The 21,329-nt window shown below is 29.6% G+C and overlaps 5 protein-coding genes across 6 annotated transcripts; 2 read left to right on the top strand and 3 right to left on the bottom strand.

Annotated features, from left to right (window-relative positions):
- The first annotated feature begins 23 nt into the window (after positions 1-23).
- On the top strand, positions 24-6,116 carry LOC145752463 (tetratricopeptide repeat protein 27-like). Its single transcript, XM_082568757.1, has 19 exons — positions 24-156; positions 291-435; positions 555-660; positions 815-952; positions 1,083-1,222; positions 1,323-1,447; positions 1,801-1,925; positions 2,408-2,517; positions 2,645-2,711; positions 2,795-3,004; positions 3,184-3,384; positions 3,670-3,819; positions 4,080-4,178; positions 4,353-4,405; positions 4,539-4,667; positions 4,804-4,901; positions 5,042-5,290; positions 5,397-5,482; positions 5,595-6,116. The coding sequence occupies exons 1-19, from the start codon at positions 78-80 to the stop codon at positions 5,712-5,714; spliced, it is 2,430 nt and encodes an 809-aa protein (XP_082424883.1). The 5' UTR covers positions 24-77; the 3' UTR covers positions 5,715-6,116.
- Positions 2,613-12,611, bottom strand: LOC145752465 (DDB1- and CUL4-associated factor 5-like). 2 transcript variants are annotated; one of them, XM_082568759.1, is made up of 16 exons: positions 12,369-12,611; positions 11,748-11,894; positions 11,141-11,300; positions 10,367-10,513; positions 9,959-10,088; positions 9,635-9,718; positions 9,252-9,377; positions 8,637-8,809; positions 8,420-8,566; positions 7,423-7,512; positions 6,731-6,820; positions 6,003-6,440; positions 5,582-5,687; positions 5,390-5,476; positions 4,044-4,166; positions 2,613-2,987 (listed from the first exon to the last, which is right to left on the bottom strand). In XM_082568759.1, exons 1-13 carry the CDS (start codon positions 12,586-12,588, stop codon positions 5,684-5,686), a joined length of 1,956 nt encoding a protein of 651 aa, XP_082424885.1. In that variant the 5' UTR covers positions 12,589-12,611; the 3' UTR covers positions 2,613-2,987; positions 4,044-4,166; positions 5,390-5,476; positions 5,582-5,683. The 2 variants fall into 2 exon arrangements, with proteins under 2 accessions (XP_082424885.1, XP_082424884.1); XM_082568758.1 differs by having other exon boundaries at positions 5,582-6,440.
- Positions 12,612-12,640: 29 nt separating this feature from the next.
- On the bottom strand, positions 12,641-13,422 carry LOC145752469 (NADH dehydrogenase [ubiquinone] 1 alpha subcomplex subunit 8-like). Its single transcript, XM_082568764.1, has one exon. The coding sequence runs from the start codon at positions 13,386-13,388 to the stop codon at positions 12,795-12,797; it is 594 nt and encodes a 197-aa protein (XP_082424890.1). The 5' UTR covers positions 13,389-13,422; the 3' UTR covers positions 12,641-12,794.
- A 639-nt stretch (positions 13,423-14,061) lies between these two features.
- LOC145753218 (CD209 antigen-like protein C) lies at positions 14,062-15,328 on the bottom strand. Its single transcript, XM_082569616.1, has 4 exons — positions 15,091-15,328; positions 14,792-15,013; positions 14,477-14,656; positions 14,062-14,336 (listed from the first exon to the last, which is right to left on the bottom strand). The coding sequence occupies exons 1-4, from the start codon at positions 15,323-15,325 to the stop codon at positions 14,116-14,118; spliced, it is 858 nt and encodes a 285-aa protein (XP_082425742.1). The 5' UTR covers positions 15,326-15,328; the 3' UTR covers positions 14,062-14,115.
- Positions 15,329-17,302: 1,974 nt separating this feature from the next.
- LOC145753393 (macrophage mannose receptor 1-like) lies at positions 17,303-18,565 on the top strand. Its single transcript, XM_082569806.1, has 4 exons — positions 17,303-17,486; positions 17,636-17,857; positions 18,009-18,188; positions 18,333-18,565. Exons 1-4 carry the CDS (start codon positions 17,303-17,305, stop codon positions 18,563-18,565), a joined length of 819 nt encoding a protein of 272 aa, XP_082425932.1.
- The last annotated feature ends 2,764 nt before the right edge of the window (positions 18,566-21,329 follow it).

Genomic DNA, 21,329 nt, shown 5'->3' with positions numbered 1-21,329 from the left:
AATCCCCTTTAAAACAACGTTAGTGTATACACGTTTTAGTTGTATTGGATTTAACTTTAACGCCTTATACAAGTAACATGTTACGTATTGAGCTTAATTGTTTAAGCACAGCTATAAGTCCTGATAATACTAATGAGCTGTCAAATTTGATACAAGGTATAATTCGAAATATGTTGTGTGTAGTTGTTTTTAAATTGCTAAGTATTTTGATAATATCTAAGTGTTAATTTTCTGTTTTTAAATAACATTAAACTATCAGTCTGTAAAATAATAATTTTTGTATAATAAAGATTCACAAGATATTTTACTCTTGCTTCTACAACGAAAATACGAAGAATGTTTGCAAATGTGCAAACAAAATCTCAACATTGATTCCTTAGAAAATCTGTCTTCTTTACTAACGACATTTTGTAAAGACTCCAATAATAAAAAACAGTAAATATCAATTAATTATTTAAAAAAAAAAAAAATTACCATAAAAAGTAATTGGCATTTGGAACTATTATGTGATGATGTAAGACCGGGTTATAAATTAATGTTTTTTTATTTTGAAGGGAAACAATTTTTTTTTGTTGTGGAGTTTCCTGTCTTCAACTTTTTGTACAAAGAAACTGGTTAGGTCCATTTAAAACAACGGAACAACCTTGGCCAAAGAATAAAGTAATACTACTTGATTATATATTGAACTTATGTTTAACAATTTCTTGGTCAAAGCAGTTTACTTTACAGTAAAATGCATCTTAAATCACAATTTAAATTTGAATAACAGAATATAAAGTCTAAGATGATAATTTTTTTTTTTTATTTACTTTAGCTTGATGATGTACAAAATTGTGCGTTTAATTTACTGCAACTAGAAGGAAACTCAGTCCCAAAAAGTTGCCAATTATTACCATATCTTGTGATTGCTCAATCTATATTTGAGTGTTTGACTACAGAAGATGTTTTTAAAGTAAGAAAATGCGACAAATGTAATTTAAAAAACAACGAAATTAATAAACCAATGTTTTTGTAATAAAAATCTGTAAAGTTTTTAAAGAAAACATTTTATAAGTATGTTAAACTAAACAATTTTTTTATAGACGGCCAATTGGTGGTTGTTAAGGTGTTATGCTGTCCATTCTCATGTTTTAAATGAACATTCTGAAGCGCTTTATGAAAAGTCAAAAGTTGTCATAGAAAAATGTTTATCAGAACCTTTTCTAAATGAGCCTGAGAATGGGTAAGTATGATAATCAGTAAGACAACTAAAGTAAAACAACCTATATAAAATTTTAATTTTTTTTAACAAGAATAGATTTATTAAGCATTTTATTTTACAGATCTTACTTACTGCAGCTTAATCTTGAAGTGGGTATAGTTTTATTGCACTATTACCAATACAAACAAGCAAATGAACATTTTGAACAAGCCAACACACTATCTGGGATAACTTTTGGTTTTACAGGTTGATATATTATACCAAGAACTATTTCATTATACACATTTTAAAAATAATTTCCTTAATTTCGAATGCGCGACTTAAACATAGAGTAACATAAGTTACTCCGACCCAGTCTCGAGTTGCCGGTGGCAGTTTGGGATATTATAGATTATAATTGCCCAATAATAATACTGCTGATTAAGTGATGGCTCAGCAGGAGTTCATACCGTTTATAGTCCTTACTCAAGGGCACTACAGCATGAGATCAGTGGGTATTGAACCCACGACCTCATGTGTGGTGTAACAAGTGTTCTTACCACTACACCACGCTGCCGGTTAAATTTAATATGTTCCAATTATTTATTAAATAAATAAAGGTGCTATGGGAGTTAGAACAAAATTCCAACAAAAACCGGTAGCACAGCTGTTACTGACACTTGAACGCAGGGAAGAAAGTAATTTTACATCAAAGGTGCATACTGACCACAACAATGTACCAAAGGTATTTTAAATATGTTATTGACCTGATGTGGTAGGGGGTATAAATCCAACGTGTAAATGTTAAATCATGAAGTTTACCGGCAGCATGGTGTAGTGGTAAGAACACTTGCTACACCACACATGAGGTCATGGGGGTAATCTCCACTGATCTCATGCTGTAGCGCCCTTGAGTAAGGCGCTATAAACGGTATGAACTCCTGCTAAGCCAGCACTTAATCAGCAGCATAATTATCGGGCAATTATAATCTATAATATCCCAAACTGCCACAGGCAACTCGAGACTGGGTCGGAGTTACTGATGTTTAAGTCGCGCATTCGACTTTCCCACATCGAGGATAAAGATATATACAAAAAAAAAGGATGTCAAGTTACTATATTTTAGCATTCACAAACTCATTTCAGATATTAAACAAAGTTTGTATTTAATGGTGTATGCCAATTCACCCCTATTTAATAATAACTGTAATCAAAATTATTGTTCAGGATCTTGCGCTCAATGACGACACATTATTAGAAAAAATTAAATTTTCTGAAGACAGAGAAATAATAACTGATTTATCACCAGAACAACTAGCTACAATTCTTGCAAAAAGGTAAAACCAGGCTAAAACAATAAAAATTTCTAAAAAAAATTAAGAACACCATAGAAATTTTTTGTGCTAAAGTTTTTATTTTAAAATAACTCCCGAAATAAAAAAAATGTTTTCTCTGTTTTAACAGCACATACATGCAAAAAGCAAGCCCCTCGCACAAATTACAACAAGAGGAAATAGGAGCCATTATTCAGGTAAAAATATAAAATTAATAAATAATCTTCAGGTTCAGTTTTTTTTACCAAATTATACTAACCAATTTGCTTACCTTTTTTAGTACTTGTTAAGCTGCAAAAGTTGCTGGTGTATTCAAAACGAGGCCCTTAGACTTCGTTGCAACACCGAAAACGAAAGATCTAGAACTGTTGAGCGATGCATGACACAAATGGAAATTCTTGTTAATTTGGCGACAAAGAAAGATGAAAATTCGCCACAACGTCTGGACATGTTTTATTCCATCTTTTCACCTCCTATATGGCAAATGGAGGTTAAAATAATTATTTTTTTAATAAATGCATTTAAATTCACACCAAGTTTTGTTGTTTACCCGAAAAAATAATTAATTACCTTAAGCAAATATAAATAAACATACATATAAATTTTAAACTACATTTTTAAGCAACATCCTGTATAAATATTTGTTATCTTAATTTTGTCTGTTTACAGAAAAATCTTGCCACGCTGTTTATAAGCTTAGGAGCAACCAGTGCGGCAATGGACATTTACAAGAGGTTAGAAATGTGGGAGGATGCCATTCTGTGTTTGATTCAATCTAATAGAGGCGATGAAGCCTTGGATATGATCAACTTACAGTTGGAAACCAACGAAACTCCAAATCTGTGGTGTTTGTTGGGTGACATTAAGCGGGTGTGTGTTGTTGTTATTTAAGTTAAAAAAATATCTTAAATTTGAAGAGTTTTGTTTGTATTAGTTCATGTTTATATTTTTTGTATATGACAGTCAGCTTTTTGTAAAGCCTTTAATAGTATCTTACTGGTAGGCATAATACATTTTTTAAAACCTAATTTTTCTAAATTTGTCCCTAGAATATTGTGTTCTAAGTCAAAAAGGATAAAATATCTAAACATTTTCAAGTTTTAAATTAATTAAAATTTATAATTAAGTTTCTAATGTTTAATTAATGCACTTTAGGAACCAAAACATTATGAAAAAGCATGGGAATTATCAAAACATCGAAGCTCAAGGGCAATGAAGTCACTGGGGGCATATTATTGTTCGAAAAGACAATATACCGAAGCAGTTGAATGCTTTGACAAGTCCTTAGCCATTTTATCATTGCAGGTTTGTTTATATTGTTACAAAAATTATTGCTTTATATTAAAAAAACAATTTTATATTTTTGTCAAAAAAAGAAGTATTGTACATTTATACTACTGTTTGTTTTTTAAAAAACAAGTTTATTTTGTTTCAAATTTTTTAACCCAAATTTCCTATATTTTTCTTAAATTCCAACATTAAATTAATCTGTTTAAATTTTGATAGATAAATAAACTCATAAAACCAACCTTTAAATAGTATTTTGAAATTTGTTTTGCATTTAGACGGAGACTTGGTTTACACTTGGTTGTGCTTGTTTGACACTTGAAAACTTCGAGAAAGCTGCTCAGTCTTTTAGAAGATGTGTCGGTCTTAATTGGGATGTAAGACACATTTTACTTATTTTATTATTTTGTTAAGAACTTAAAAAGCAATGTTTATTTAAGTCAACTTCTCAACAGAAATTTTTAGTTTTTTAGCAATGGAAACTAACAAAAAGTGGGATTACAAATATGAACAAAATCCCATTTTATATTTTATCCTTTTTTTTCTTTTAGAATTTTGAAGCTTGGTCAAACTTGTCAGCAGCCTATATCAAGTGTGATAAAAGGTGAGTAGCTCAATGGATTTTTTTAAAAACCCATAATGCCATGTTATATAATATAAAATTCAGATCTAAATAATACAGATCTAAAAATTAATTTTCCGAAATACTTTCAATTAATGCAATGTTTTTTTGATAGAAACCAGGCTTTTAAAGCTCTAACAGAAGCGATTAAATGTAATTTTAACAAATGGCAGTTGTGGGAAAATTATCTACTTGTAAGCACCGATGTTGGACAATTTAATGAAGCTATAATAGCATATGGAAGGTAATTAAATTTTTAAATAAATTTAATAATAATTAGTCAGCTTAATTCATACAAATTGTATATTATCATGATAATACAATTAATAAATTTGTTTAGCTTGTTTTGGGACATGAAATAATTTTTGTATTGTTTCAAGGTTATTGGATATTAAAAACAAATACGTTGACGTACCTGTATTAAGGGCATTAGTTAGAGTAGTAGTTGAGGACATACCCAATGCAAAAGGAATACCAGGTTAGTAGGCTACTTTAACAAAACTGGATTCTACTAACAAATATATATTTACCTACTAACGAAAAGTTTTGGTATATGTTATACGAAATTTTTAAAACTTTGAAAAAATTTAAAACTAATTTTGGTTTAACTTTTAACAGGATCAACATTTAAACCTAAACTTCTCCAATTATTCGGGCATGTCACTAGCAAAGTCACAAACGAATATGAAATTTGGGAATTATATGCCAGGCTTTGTGGCATGGCCCTTACCGATGACCAAGCTGAAAACACAAAAGCAATACAACACCTGCACAAGGCATTAAGAGTGGGTTTACAAAAAAATGCATGGGAAAAAAATGACGACACTATAAAAAGTTTTATCCAGATTTCAGAGGACATTGAAAAGGGTAACATCATCAAATATTGGCTTACAAGATTTGTTAAATAAGCATAAGAGTTTATACTACCAAACTGAAACAATATAATATATTGAAATGAAATATTACCTTTTAGGTTGCCAGCACTGTCGTGAAACAATTGACGTCCAAACTTTGTCTTCGATTCGTTTAACCTTGAAAGGGTTTTCAGGAAAACTGAAAGTAAAATTACTCATTATTTATTATTATTTAAATCAGTCTGTATTTGCTGTCGTAAGAAGTTTTGGCAATTTTTTTAGTAAATGGTTTTACAAATTTTACCTTTTTTGTATAGCAACGAGAAAAAATGATTCTGGAAGTTTCTGATCAAGAAAATATTGCATCTTTTGCTCAAGAAGTTAACAATTTCGCTGACAAGATTTCTCAACTTGTAGTTGACAAAAAATCACAATAAATATCTCGTATACAAATTAAAGAACAATAACTTTGACATTATTGCTTTTAAATTGAATGGGTCACGATTTTTTTATTAACAAAGTAAAAAATTAACACCTATCGGAAAAACGTAGTATATGATTTATGAAAATATAAATGTCGAAACATTAATCATGAAGGTTTGAAAATTAAATTTAAATCATTTTCATCATCACTGTCTGATGAATCTTGTTCGTTAGAATCATTTAAAGCATCAGCCAAACGCTCAGCAGCACGCGCAAACCTTAAATCGGTAACCGTTACTGACCTACTTAATTTATTGGCTGAACGTTCATAGGCGCTTGTACTTTCTAAACTATTTGTTTCATTTGAAGTTGATTTGTTTGTAACGGCATTAGATTTTTTCCACTTTTTACTGTGGTTTCTGGCAGCATTCTTTCGACGCATTGCCCTGTTAGATAAACTGTCACTATCGCTCGATGAGGAATATGTTCTTGGCAAGTGTCTTTTATTGGAACTGGACCTAGATCTTTGTGTTGAACTCTCTTTGTTGTTGGTGGATGATTCTGGTTTTGGAAGTGCACTATTACTTGAAGCGGGGTTAGTCTCAGTTTGTTCTGCGTTTAGGGAAGAATATGATGTAAGAGTTACTGACTCAGAGGTAGTTGGTTCATCTCTTGGCAAAATTTGTGGACTCCGTAAAGACTGCCGTAGGTTCTGACGCAAAGCAGCTATTCTTGTTTGCCTAAAAAAAAGAGTTTTAATGCACTTTTACTAATAACTTTGCTAATATGTAGTATATTCATAAAAGGTAGCAAATTAACAGCTCAAAATTGTACCATTTTTAACAGTGTTTTACCCGAAAAAGGCTTCAAAATACTAAAACTAGAATAAAATTATTGCATAATTAGGCTGTTAAAAAAATATTTAAAATAATTGTTATACTCAAATTACTACTTTGTTGGGTTTTAAAAATAATTCCAAATTATAATTAATTTATAAATCGACATATTTTAGTTAAAACCAGTAATTTACGTATCAATTTCTTGTTGGTTAAGTTGAGGAGCAGGTTGCAGAACATCATGCATAAACCAGCTGGGTACAAAAAAATCTTCTGAATCAGAGCTGAAACAAAAAATAAAATCTAATTCGACTTAAAATTTTGGAAGAACATTAAAGTTATCATATTTAGTCTAAGGTGGGTCTGAACGAATATAACAAAATTGCTTGTTCAAATTTCGTTTTTTTAATTGTTGTAATATGTTTAACCGATCTTTTTTCATGATAATTTACCTGAGCACCAGAAACAGCAGTTATATTTATTTTGTAGGCCTGTAAGTTTTTTTTATACCTGCAGCGTGGTGTAGTGGTAAAAACACTTGCTACACCACCAGGAGGTCGTGGATTCAATCCCCACTGCTCCTTCGCTGTAACACCCTTGGGTAAGGCGCTATAAACGGTATAAACTCCTGCTGAGCCAGCACTTAATTAGTGCTTACCGGCAATTATAATTTTTAAAATATTCCAAACTGCTAAAGGCAACTTGAGACTGGGTTGGAGTAACTGATGTTACTCTATGTTTAGGTCACGCATTCAATCTTCCCATATCGAGGATAAACGTACATATACAAAAAAAAATTGAATTTTGTAAGGTAATCGAATAAATCCAAAAACAGGTCAGTAAACTCAGAAAAAAAAATTTTAAATAACAAGAAACAGTTCCAAACCTGTCACTTTCAATTTCAGGGGGTTCAAAATTTGACTCAAGATTGTTTCTTACTAGTGGTGCAATCCGACTAATTACTGACTGTGATGACCTTAAATCAAGATTAAAAAAATTTAAGAAAGTGCTGGGTTTTGAATTTCAGTGTACAAGCATAGTAAACCTTTGCATTAAATTATTGTCTTCATATTATGTTTTTATAATCTGGTTTACATATTTTCAGTCAAAATTCATTTTTTATCGTATTCTGCCATTTAAATAGGTTAAATTAACTTTATATTAAGCATATTTCTAAATATTTAGGTAAAATAATTCAGTAACATTAAAATTACTTCTTAGTCCATTTAGAATATGAAAAATATTAGAAAAAAATCAAATAATTTTATAGGGATGGGCCAATCGAATCCGAGTACTTGGCCTGAGTATTAAGAATATTTTAATACTTCTGCTCGTCAAGCATTTTTTTGTACTCGGACGCCGAGTAATAATTTGTCATTTAAGATCGTATACGATTCACTAAACATAAAAAAACATGAGGTTTGCCTTTTTCTAATAAATTATAATCTATTCTCAATTATATCACGTTATTCAAGCAACGATTGCGCAACAAATACACTTTTTACATAGTAAAATTTTACGCATAATAAATTTGAGACCTTTACATTTTCGTTTGGATTTAAAATGATATTGCTATCAGCGGTTAGTAGTTTTGCCAGCGTTAAACACTTTATAATTCATAAATACGTGTTTTTTTGGCAAATTTTGCAGTTTTAAATTTATGCGGGAAAGATTCTCGTAACCATTTATATACGTTTAAATGACGTTATAACCGAGTACTCTGACTCGGCCGAGTATCGCGACAAAATACTCGGGCTCGTCGAATCCGAGTAATTTGGATTTCAGCCCATCCCTAAAATGTAATCTTATATATACCAGCAATTTAATATTTTTATTTTTAAACAAAAATCTAGTGGTAAACCAAATTTAATTAATTTTCTAACCTGATGGGTTGTATATCATCATCTGATAATGAACTTTCACTTGTGTTTTCACTGTGATCATGCTGCAATAAACTGTCAAAGAAGGCCATCATCCGAGGATCTTCGAATGTGCTCTCGGTCTCATAATCATGGTCCAATGTCGGCCCACTAAACAAAAATTAAATTAAAAAAAATTTTTTTGAGGGGGGATTTTTTAAAATATTTTTTTGATGTGTACCTTCTTAGCACTAAGTCAATGTATTCATTTCTTGTGTACAAATTACGAGTAGATGCTTGTGAGGGGTTTGATATTTGACCTGAGAATCCCGGGTACTTGAACGGGGACCAAATCTTGACTGTTTTCTCAACCCCAGATGAGAGTAGAGTCTGGGTGATTGGGTTGTAACGAACCTAGCATAAAAAATTAGTTAATTGTATTTATATTCTTGATTTTTGATTTGTCTAATTTAAAATAATTTGCAAATTCATTAGCTGGTTTTTAAAAATAACATGAGGACTTAAATTTAAAATTTTACAACTAAAAAAGAAGGCATTGTGAACTATTTAATTGCCTGCTTAATAGGCTGCATTTTGCAACTTACACATGCCTTAAATACAATATAAGCCAATGATAATTTACCTGCACACCACAAATTTTTTTTTTATTTTTAAGTCCTTAAAATTGGGCATACTTATTTCATAAGCTACTTAAAACAAAACGAGGTATAACAAAAAACAAATTGCAAACAAAATAATGGTAAAGCCTGATTAGTTTATGATGTGTATTATTGTGATAAAATAATATTAATTTTTATCGCTAATAATACACTGAAAAAGTTATTTCTTTTTTTACCTGGTTTACTATAGATCTGTGGCCTTTTAGCATGATACTTGCTTGATTAACATCTGTGAGGTATTCTGGATCTTCTGGAATTTTCCATAGATAAACTTTGAAGTTATCTGATCCCGATACAACATACTGTAAATTAAAAAGGATTTAATTAAAGTATATATACCAAGTATAAAATATTATCGTTAGTTGTCATACGACATACCACAGATTTTTTAAAAGCCTTAAAGATTGACTCTTATTTATATCATATTTTAAAATTAGTAGGTCACATTGGCATAACTAGCATATTAACATAAAGTATAAAAAAATTAAAAAAGCTCTGTTAACATAAATTTGTATATTTCAAAAATTAATATTTGCATTCAACATTAAAAAACAAGAACCTCATCTTTTTCTCCAGCAAAACAACCACTTTTCATAGTACATGAATTTAAATATTCATCTCCGTTAAAGTTGACTAAAGGCACCTAAACAAGATATTAACCCCAGTTTAACAAGAAAATACATTTGTTAAAAAAAGGGTATGTAAAGTTAATTTAAGATGCAACTGGTAAAAATAAGACCGCTTGGTTTTTACTAAACTAACATTTATTTATTTTTATTATTTTTAAATTTAGTGGTGGTTTAGCTTAAAATGGCTTTGGTTATTTATAGCTCTTGACCTTACAAAATTTAATAAAACATAACAACAAGCATGATAGACTTACAGTACTGTGTGTGTTGTATACCCTAGGTGCCTTTCTTCTTCTTAAAACAAGCAGTTTAGTTCCTGCTGAGTTGAATCTGATGCTCATAACACTTTCCCTGTAATCTGGTTCACCATAATGAAGTAACACTCTAAAAAATAAAAAAGTTACAGATGACTATTTAGCAAAATGCATAACATTACTGTTACTAATTTTTTTATACTAGATGGTTTGAGTATTTTAACAATGGAAAACAAACAAGAGGACAGTTTTAACAGTATTCTTAATTTGTCTAAAAGAGTAAAATTGCATTAAAGTGAACCATTATTTTAAAATATATAAATGGGGGGAACCTAAAATCTGACAAATTATTAAGGTCCTTTTTTACAATATTTGTAACAATTTTAAAATAAAGAAAAAAAAACTTACTGTTTGGGTTTTCTTACATCCCATAACCCAGCACCGACTCTCGAGTGCGCTGTTGCCACAAATGTTGGTTCAACTGGATTGAAAGCGACTCCATGAAATGCAGAAATAAAGTTTGACACACAAACTGTGTTAACTCGGCCACTGTCTCTAAATTATTCCCGAGTTAGTATATTACCCAAGGTAGTAAGCCAAATTATAAAATATAATTTTTTACTTTAACTCCCAAAAAGCTGTTAATGTTAGGGGCAAGAAAAAAACTATTTAAAAATTTTTAAAAAGGAATGGGAGAGGGAGTAAGAGGCCAACAGCTTTATTGTCCGTTTAAAAGATTTTACAGTGATATTAACAGCTTAAACTGGTATGGTATTTAAAAATTGCCTTCTTTTAAGTTAGATTGGAGATTTTTTTTGTATAAAATTTTAACCTTGATGTGGAAAGGTCGAACGGGCGACTTAAACATAAAGTAACATCAACTACTCCGACCCAGTCTTGAGTTGCCTGTGGCAGTTTGAGATACTATAGATTATAATTGATAATCTTGCTGCTAACTGGCTCAGCAGGAGTTCACACCGTTTATAACGCCTTACTCAAGGGCACTACATCATGGGCTCAGTGGGGATTGAACCAATGATCTCATGTGTGGTGTAGCAAGTGTTCTTACCACTACACCAAACTGCCGGTTAGAGATGTTATATTTAACTAAATTTCTAGAAAATCAAAAACATAAACAATTAAAATAAAACAAATAACTAAAAAAGGGGTAAAATTACTAACCTCATGTCAGCTATATTCACAGTTCCATCTTCAGATGCGATAGCATAAACATTTGGATCAAAAGGATGAGCTGATAGACAATAAATTGAATTCTCACAAAAATGAACATTTAAAAACTGTCTTGTTTCTACGTCGTGCACTAATATCTGCTCATCATTACCTAAACATAAATTTTAACTCTGTGTAATGATACTCAATGTTTTTTCCACTATGCCTTGTAAAACAAAATAAAATATTGGGATCATTGGTACTTAACATGCATTCTTAAATGTTGGCATGGTAACAGTTAGGAAATGTGAGAACCGTAATTGAAACAAGAACAATACAAATATGTAGTGGTATTAAATAATGATAACCTCAATAGGAATGCTGGGCAATTATAATCTATGATATGCCAAACTGCCAAGGGCAACTGGAGCCTGGGTCGGGGTGATTGATGTCACTCTATGTTTAGGTTGTGAAGTCGACCTTTCCACATCAAGAAAAAAAATATATAAAATAATATATCTAAATATTTCAAAGGACTGAAACAGTTAAAAGAAGTTTGATAAGGACGATAAAGAGCATATTATAAAATATTGATTAAAAAACAGTAAAAATAAATTACCAGATGACAGCAACTTTGTGTTTTGATTGTTGAAGGTCAAGCAGAAAATATTTGAAACGTGAGTGCCCATCATACTGTTTGGTTTGTAACGATCATCACCTAAAACTTTCTCTAAATCCCACAATAAAACCCTCTTGTCATCTCCGCCTAAACAATAACTGAGTGTTATGTCAGATAATCTTAAAAATTATTATTTTAACAACATTTAGAGAGAAGGTGGCAGACCCAAAAACTGTTTTACCATTTTCTTATTGCACAGTTCTTTTTTTATTTTTAATTTTTTTTAATAGATTTTTTGAGTAAAAAAATTATTTTATATATCATATAATTTCATGTGTTTAAAACGTAAGAACTGATTTTACTATTGAATTTTTTAGTGTTATTGTTTGTATTTGCTACTGTTATAATTTAACACTTAACTTTAAATGTAAAAACATTTTTATTGAATATAATATAGTGGCCATTAATAACCATATATTGGAAAAACTATTTCAAACAAAAACTTAAAGCACTGCAAAGAAATAAAATGCTAAAAATAATTAACAAATCTTATTCAAAAAAAATCTTGATTGGCAATATAGAACTCTAAACTTTAATCAACAAATAATACATTATAGAAACCTGATGCAAACAATTGCTTGCTCTTTCCTCCATGTGAAAACTCTATTGCATTTACGCAACCAAAATGAGCAACCAGATCATTCTGATACAGATGTTTGCAGTTTAAAAATCGGTTGATTTTGTATTTTTCGGTCAAAAAACATTTTCCCGAAATTTCTTGAAATCTTTGATATTGAGCAACATTAAACTGCTTGCTGTTTGGGTTAAAAATTTTGGGCATAATTTATTTTATTTTAAAAATTCATTGCTGGTCCTAATTTTAATTAATGCCACTAAAGCAAACAACAAAATTTCAACTAAAATTTTGAAAAGATTTAATAGTTTGAAAGTATGTTAAGATAGGCACAAAATTTTGAGTACAAGCAAAGTCATATATATGGAAAAAATAAATATTGTAAACATTTTTTTAAACTGTTCAATAATTTTTTATTCTTCTCTTACTGGAAATGGCCTTTCCCACTCTGGAAATTCTGGAAGGGGATAATCATAATTCTTTAGATGAAACGGGTTATGAGGCTTGGGCCTATCGGGCTTTATAGTGGTTCCGTACTTGAGTGCGTCGTAGTCCTTGTCCATTCCCATTTTCTTAAACAGACAAGTGTCAAAAGCCAGCTGCTCAGCTCGACAAAAATGATATTCACGTAACGTGCTTAATTCTAAACATTTTCCAAATGCAATAAATGCGTCTCCGCACGTTTCCGTGACATTTTTGTAGAAATTTGCGGCACAATCGGAAACCTTTAGACCTTCTTTAATACATGCTCTCGGATCTAAAGTCTCTTTTTTACACAACTTAAATTCTTGGTTGACTCCGTTGCATTGCTTAGCATATTGGAAAGCACCAGCTTTTAATGCATGATGAGGCACTCCCAGATCCCCACGTTTAATGTCGTTAAAAAATTCCTTCATCTTTGGATCCAACTTTTCTTTGACTCCCTCAGCATCCTCCAGGTGAGTTGTTCTTCCTGGATGATAGCCATCCGGATTCAGAGGCTTTCGAAGAACATGTAAAATTGACATTTTAAGGTGCTAAACTTTACACATACCTAGAAAACTTGCTACAAAAAAAACAAAAACACATTTAAAAATAAAAATAGTCAGATAGTGGCATTTTTTAACGTGTTTATACAGTCCAACGGTTCAATTTATGATTAATAATAGTAAAGCCTTAATTCCGATGGCGATAATATGATAATTGTAATTGGGTATTATATTTTTTTTGTTTTCCAGTTATGGGTTCCCTTCTTGAATTTAGTGTTGCTATTAATAAATTATGGATACATAAACATTAATCAACACCTGGTCAATTTCTAACAGCCTATTAAATGACTAGTCTGCAAGTCTATTTTTTACCAGCCTGCTAGTTGCTAGTTACAGAAAGTATTGCGAAGAAATACGTTTTACGTTTACAAAACAAATCTGCAACAAATCGTAAACACTTTTTTTAATGTTTTTTTTTTATTTTTAATTTATTACATTAATTTGGTAAATACTTTTCAAAAGCAAAAATGTTTTTTTTAATTTCAAAAGCAAAAATGTTTTTAACAAAACTGTATAAGCAGTCACAAAAACTCCATAAGCACAAAAACATAATAACATCTGTTTTTTCATAAAGGTTAATTATCCACTTTGGCCAAAAAATTGAAAAAATTATTACAACCAACTTAAACCGCACCAATAGTATTTATTATATTGTGTTCCAATTAATAATATCTAACACCTTATATTAATAAAGCACATATACTTTTTATAAGGCTTTAGCACATACAAAATGTGTCACTATCCAGCAAGGTATATCATTCCATGATAATGTTTCTTTTGCCAAAGCTCCACAATCTTCTATCCAAAAAAAATTGTTTGGTTCACCCCAACGCCACGCAGTATAATTTAATGGCACTCCATTAAACCACTTTAGTTCATGGTCGTCATCAAATCGATGCATTCCGATATAATATGATTCATGTCGGCCTAAAACCAATAAGTAGAGAAAGATTACAAACATGTACATTAATGTGCTAGACTGCTAGTAAAACTTAATTTTTTAATGACCCTATGAAACCGATTGTATGCTAGTTTACGATAAATACATGTAAACGATGTATACATACCGTCATTCATTATAATGGTGTTCTTAAGAAATGATTGAATTATATCAGAGTCGACAATTACAAGCGTGCTTTTTCTTTGGACACAGGCTAACATTGCTTGTTTAAAGTTTAACTTAGTAGTGGAAAGATAATACGCTTGTTTACCATTGATATACCACTTTTCGGCGATTGGAGTTGGCGCTGTTTATTAAAAACAGTTAGTTAAGCTTGGTAAATAGCTAGTGTTTATACAGATTTAAATAAATCAAAAAAACAAACTTTAATGTATCTAAATTGTCTAAAATGATTTCTACTTATAATAATACTATTAAGTACCTTCAGCTTTTTTTTGGCAAATAAAATGAATTGTTGAACCACAGCCAACATCTTCCCAGGTTTGATCTTCTTTACTTAATGCTGCACAATTTTTGTAAAACAAAAAATTTAAAGGTTCAAGAAATCCCCAAGCGGAATAAACCACCTTTGTTTCGTCAGCCCAGAAAAATTCATGTTTTTTTCCTCTTTCCAAGCCAATGTAGTATTGCACCGGTTCGCTGCCTGTAAGTATTTATTTAAAATAAAGATTTACGTTTAACTATAATTCTTAATTATTATTTAAAATACCAACTTCTTACTGTTTATTAATCTAATAGTTTCAATAAGAAATGCTTGAATTTGATCGGTGTCGATTTTAACGAGTTTTGCTCCCCTCTCTTCGCATGCACTTTTAGCATTTTTCTGGTTCAGTTTGGTGTTTGAAAAAAAGTAGCTGGACTCGCCACTGGAATACCATGCATCGGATTCATCACCGTTAACATGCAATAAGCTGCCTAAGCAAACACTTAAAACAGCAATCGCTAGGGCACGCATAATGGTTTTACCTAAAGCAAAATTCAAAACAGTCCACTTTTAGAGTGTAACAATCCAAATATTAAACAATATATTTGTTCATTGTTACTTTAGTATTTAAATACATATATTCCTGGTTTTAACTTTACGCGCAACAGAACTGAAACAAAGTATTCTATTTTAAGCTTAGCTCCGCTAAAGGGCTATATTATATAGGTATTTTTAGGAAAGTTTGTGGAAATCGACATTTGTTGAAATTGATTACCAAAATTTTTAGTATAATAAACCAAATACGAAAAAATTTTTGCAGTCGTGGTGCTATCAGTCAGCGTCCAATGAATTTAGAAAATTTTTCCAAGCATCAATCAAGAAATATGTAAACATAAACTTTAGAATTTTCGCTCATTACATATTTCCATTAGAAATTAATGGTAGGCAGGCATAAACGCATTTTACCTCGATTACCACTTTATAACAACAACTGTTGTTTACACAAAACATATAAAATATTAACAATTGCTGTTAACTATATTTTCCTTTTAAACAATTAAATATGTGTTTTAAAAAAATGTGCTGTAGTGGGATATAATATTCTAAGCGAACGTACACACTTAATGGCAATTTTGCATTGGACGAGAAACATATAGGTGCGTGACCCGGTCCCATAACTCATAACATGAAATAAAAACTTTTTATTTTGTTAACAAACCAGGATTAAAAATAAGTTAATTAACCAACCTATTCGACATTAAACCAATTTGTTTTTTTATGATATTTCAGTTAAGTTACTTTAAAAAAAAACGTTTATATAAATTTAAATAATCTTTTTATATTTTTTCTAAATTAAAGCTTTAATTTTTATAAGTGAGTCATATACATTTGGTCTGTGTAAAAATTTCACCAATATTGTTCGAGACAAAATTAATGAACAAATTATCCGCAATTAATAACAAAAATTTTAAAGTCATTTTTATACCACAAAAACGAAAAAGTTTTGCTTATCATTTTAAACAGCTTTGATAAAGTTTTCAAAGTCAATAACACAGTTTAATTTATGATCATGAAACCAATTGGTAAGTACTTTAAATTATTTAACAAAAATTTTAAAAAGTAGTCAAGAAATTAATGTACCAAGAAAGTATTTACCCTATTATTTTAAAAACATACATTTTAACAAACTTTATTTAAATAAAGTTTCTCTATTATAAAGTAAACTAATTGCACTTTTAATAAAAAAATATTTAGCCATTTATTAAAAATATTTAGCGATTTATTATTTTTTTTGTAACTAACTTAAAATTAAAATTTGAGGCTAACTCTTTGCACAAAATTTGGTATTGTATTTGCAAATACTAAAAAAATAAAAATAAAACCAATATGGAAAACAAACTTGGATGTCAAAAAATTATTTTTTAGGGTAATAACAATGTATTTTATCCAACTTATGCCCAATCAAAATGGCTATTTATTATAGTCATTCCTTGGTAGCAATTTAAATTAAAACTACAACTAATAACAGATACAATTGTAAATGCAATTTTACGTAATGCACAAACAATTGTTAGCTTCATGAAAACATTTCAATGTTTACAAAATACTTTAAAAAATTCCAATCTCGACAAAAAGTTATGTAAACACTAAAGTTTAGATAAAAATTTTAATAATTAAATAACGTAAATGTAAATATCCGATGATATCCGGCAAAAGCCTTTAAAATGCCGCCCGGTTCAATGTTATGTATCAATTTTTGATCAAACAATTCACTTTAAATGAATAAAAATATTCTTTTAAAGGAATTATTTCACTGTAAAGAAATAAGTGGTAAAAGCAATATATAAAATTGCAGTATAATATGCTTTTTTACTAAATTGTAATCATTAGCTGTTCTAATACGTTAAACAAGTTAAATCTTTGCTCAGTAGCAAAACGGGGTTTTTGATTATATTACTTTGCGTATTAACAGATTTGTTTCAATAAAAATTGTGAGATATTGTTATAATGAATTCGTTTGCGATCGTAGTTTTCGGTTTATGCCTTAGCAGCTTGTGCGTTAAAGGTGCTGAGAATGATAAATGGTATTCGAGTGGCGATTACGGCTACTTCTTTTCAAACACCCAGCTGAACCAGAAAAATGCCAAGTTAGCATGCGAAGAGAGAAAAGCTAAACTAGTTAAGGTTGACAGCGATCAAATTTAAGCATTTCTCATTGAAACTATTCGTTCTATTAGCGGTAACAAAATTTTTTAAAGCTTAGAAACAAATTGAATAGAAAAAATATTTTTTTTTTCCTTTTTTACAAAAAATATTTTTTTTTTCCTTTTTTCCTTTTAGGAAACACACCAAGGGAATACTATATTGGCCTTGAACGAAACGCCCATAATATAATCACTTGGATTGACGGATCAACTGTGGTATATTCTGCTTGGGCAGAAGGAGAACCTAATAATGCTTGGTGGTCTGAAAATTGTGGTCAACTATTAGCAAGAACCCAACAATGGAATGACGTTAATTGTGGTGCAACGACTAATTTTATTTGCCAACGAAGAAACGCAAGTAAGATTTAAAACTCTTTGTAACAACGAAATTTAAGTTAACAAAAAATAAAAATAGACAAATTTTAATTATCAAAACTTAAAAAAAATTGCCAAATTTATACTAAAAGAGATTAAAATAAATTTACGGTTAAACTAATATTAATCAACAGGGCCAAGCCCAATCGTCGAAACATGGTACAAAAACGGTGATCAGCAATATTACATATCTACATCTCAGCTCACTTTTAACAACGCAATATATGCTTGCGTTGAAAGAAGAAGCACACTGGTCATGGTTAAGACTGATAGAATTCAAGCTTTCCTTAGAAAGCAGCTTCACACAATTCACCGTATGTTTTTAGTATATACATTGCATTTTTTGAATATAAACATATTGTAATATTTGATTTATAATGAGTAAATTAAAACAATCGTATATAGGTCGAATAAGTCGGTCTTATCAATATTGCAACATATTAGACTTTTCGATTCAGGTGAGCACCACACACATTATATCGGAATGCACCGAATTAAAAACTCTGAAGGTCACAAAGATGAGTTGGAATGGATTGATGGAACTGCTTTAAGTTATATTGCATGGCGTTGGGGCGAACCTAATAATAGCTGGGGTGTTGAAAACTGTGGTGAATTGGTAGCTGAAACTCAACTTTGGAATGATATTGCCTGCTGGACGGTTACGCACTTTATATGTGCAAAGGATATTTAATTAAATAATGTAAATATATTTGTTTCTTTGGCTGATAAAAACTGTAATAATCTGTATAGGTCTATAAAATAAAAACCAATATTTATGTGACATAAAGGAAAATATTTAACAAACTATTTAAAAAAAATTATTTTGATTAGGTTTCAACAATTATACACAGATTTGGGTGAATTTCTCTAGACATTTGTATCCAGAAAAAGAACAACATTTTACAAAGATATTTTTTCATTTATTATTGTGCTTGTGTAACAACGTGTTTTTACTCAGATTTTAATAAATGGTTGGGAAAAATTGTTTTGTTATTTTTTACCCTACAAAATATTTAAATGACTTTTAATGATATTGTCATTTTATCACCTACTTAACATTGGTTTATTTGCCAATATTGCTAACTTTAACCGATATTAAGTACTAGTAAACCCGCCACACTTCGTTGTGGCACTCACTTTGTAATTTGTAATGCCAAAGCCATGCTTTGCAAAATAAACATTCGGTATTTAAAGCACCAATGTTTTTTGGCTTAACTTTATGATTGGCGGAAAATACTTTAGTCGATCACAAAGCGCACTTAGTGGACACCAAAAAACCTTTATTGTTAACTAACGCACTGGTTTTTCTTTCTTTACTATTTTTCACATTTTTTTGATAGTGTTAGGAATTTTATTTTTTACAAACAAACTAAAAGACGAAATTAATATAACATTTAACGGCGAAGTAAAAATATCTCTTTTTTGTCACGTAAAAGTCAGTTTTAAAAGCTATAGACTATGCATAAAAAGTTAAAAAAAAACGTTTTATTAGAGCAAAGTCTTGAAACTATACAAAAATTTATATATGTTTTATGTCCAAGTACTGTATACTTTTATTCGCGTTTATTTTTAGTAATCGACTTTTGTTAACATTAATAGCCTACCACGTTTTTCGGCGATTTCAAAAAATGTATTTGTGGTTGGCAACTTTATTTAATATAAATCCAATAAATTATAGTAAGCCGTGTTTATTTTAAACATTTTAATTTAAATACCTTCAACGAAACCTGGTTAATAAATCAGTGTAAACAAAAAATTATTAATTTGATAAATTTACCCCTAAAATGAATATTATGTATAACTTTTTTACAACATTTATGTGAACCTATAATACTTTAAACGATGTAAACATAATAACAATTCTTGTACAATAAATATTTTTAAACTCGAGTCGCAATTCATTTTAGTTATTCTGTGATGGAACGCACCAAATTTAGAAATCCATATACTATATAGAAGAAGATAAATTGTTTTGACTTAAAATTTGTGTAATTATTTTTTTGCTTTAACAAACCTTTAGAGTTCTAACACATGTACCCATAAACCATGAAATTGCCGCTCGTAGAGAATTTAAATTATTTTTCATTAACTTCTAGATGTAAATGCAGTTTAAGTTTAGCACTTGAAAATAATAATTTAAAGTCGGCTTAAAACATATTCACAACCCTACAGTTGTGGAATATTTATTTGGGGTTTGTTCTGTGAAGGGTATAATTTAACGATCTCAATATACGTAAATAGGGAGACATTAGCCTTAACTTTAAACCTTTGGTATGTTGTAGTCTATTAACAAATAAATCAACCATAGTAACTTAGAAAAAAGGTCACTATTTAATTAACCACAAAATTTTTTAACGCCACACAGAATGTAAAATAAGAAAAAAAGGTTTAGCTAAATGTTTAATATCACAAATTATTACAAATTTTTCTTCGTGACAATTTCAAGTTAAAATCACAGGTAGAAAAATTAAGTAACATAAACTATGTGGTTTTTTTATTTATTAAACTCACAAGTGCTGAGTGCTTTAATTTTAATTGTGGCTTTAATATTTTTGCCATTTGGTGATAGTATAGAATACAAAGTTTTGTTAAACAAACCAATAATAAAAGGGTAGTCTGATAAAAGCATCAACTTATAGGCTACGATAAAAAAATTTTCCAAGCATCAATCAAGGAATATATAAACATAAACTTGAGAATTTTCGCTCATTACAAATTCCCATTAGAAATTATTGGTAAGTTTTAAGCATAAACGCATTTTAACTAGATTGCCACTTTATAACAACAACTGTTGCTTACACAAAACATATAAAATATTGACAATTGCTGCTAACTATATTTTCCTTTTTAACAATTAAATATGTGTTATGGAAAATTGTGCTATAGTGTGATATACTATTCTTAGCGAACGTACACACTTAAGGACAATTTTAGATTGGTGCATCTTGAACCAAAAACATAAAGGTTTGTAACTTGATTTCATAACACTTAACAAAAACTTTTCATTTTGTGAACAAACCAGGATTAAAAAAAGGTTAATTTAACAAATACCTTTTCAACATTAAACCTATTCGTTTTCTATGATATTGCAGTTAAAGAACTAAAAAAATACGTTTATATAAATTTAAATAATCTTTTTATTTTTTTTTAAATTAAGTTTTACTTATTATAAGTGAGCCATATACATTTATTTTGTAAAAAATTTTACGTATATTGTAAAGAACAAAATTAATGAACAAATAATCCGCAAATAATAACAAAAAATTTAAAGCCATTATATACCACAAAAAAAGAAAATGTTTTTCTTATCGTTTTAAAAAGTTTTGATAAAGTTATCAAAGTCAATCCCGCAGTTCCAGTTTAATTTATTTTCATAAAAACCAACTGGTAAGTACTTAAAACTATTTAACATTTTTTTAAATAGCCAACAAATTAGTGTACATAAAAAAGTGTTT

The sequence above is a fragment of the Corella eumyota genome, chromosome 5 (genome assembly GCF_963082875.1).
Source record: "Corella eumyota chromosome 5, kaCorEumy4.1, whole genome shotgun sequence".
NCBI lineage: Eukaryota > Metazoa > Chordata > Ascidiacea > Phlebobranchia > Corellidae > Corella > Corella eumyota.
The sequence above is the reverse complement of the archived record's forward strand: the minus strand, read 5'-3'. Positions and strand labels throughout refer to the sequence as shown.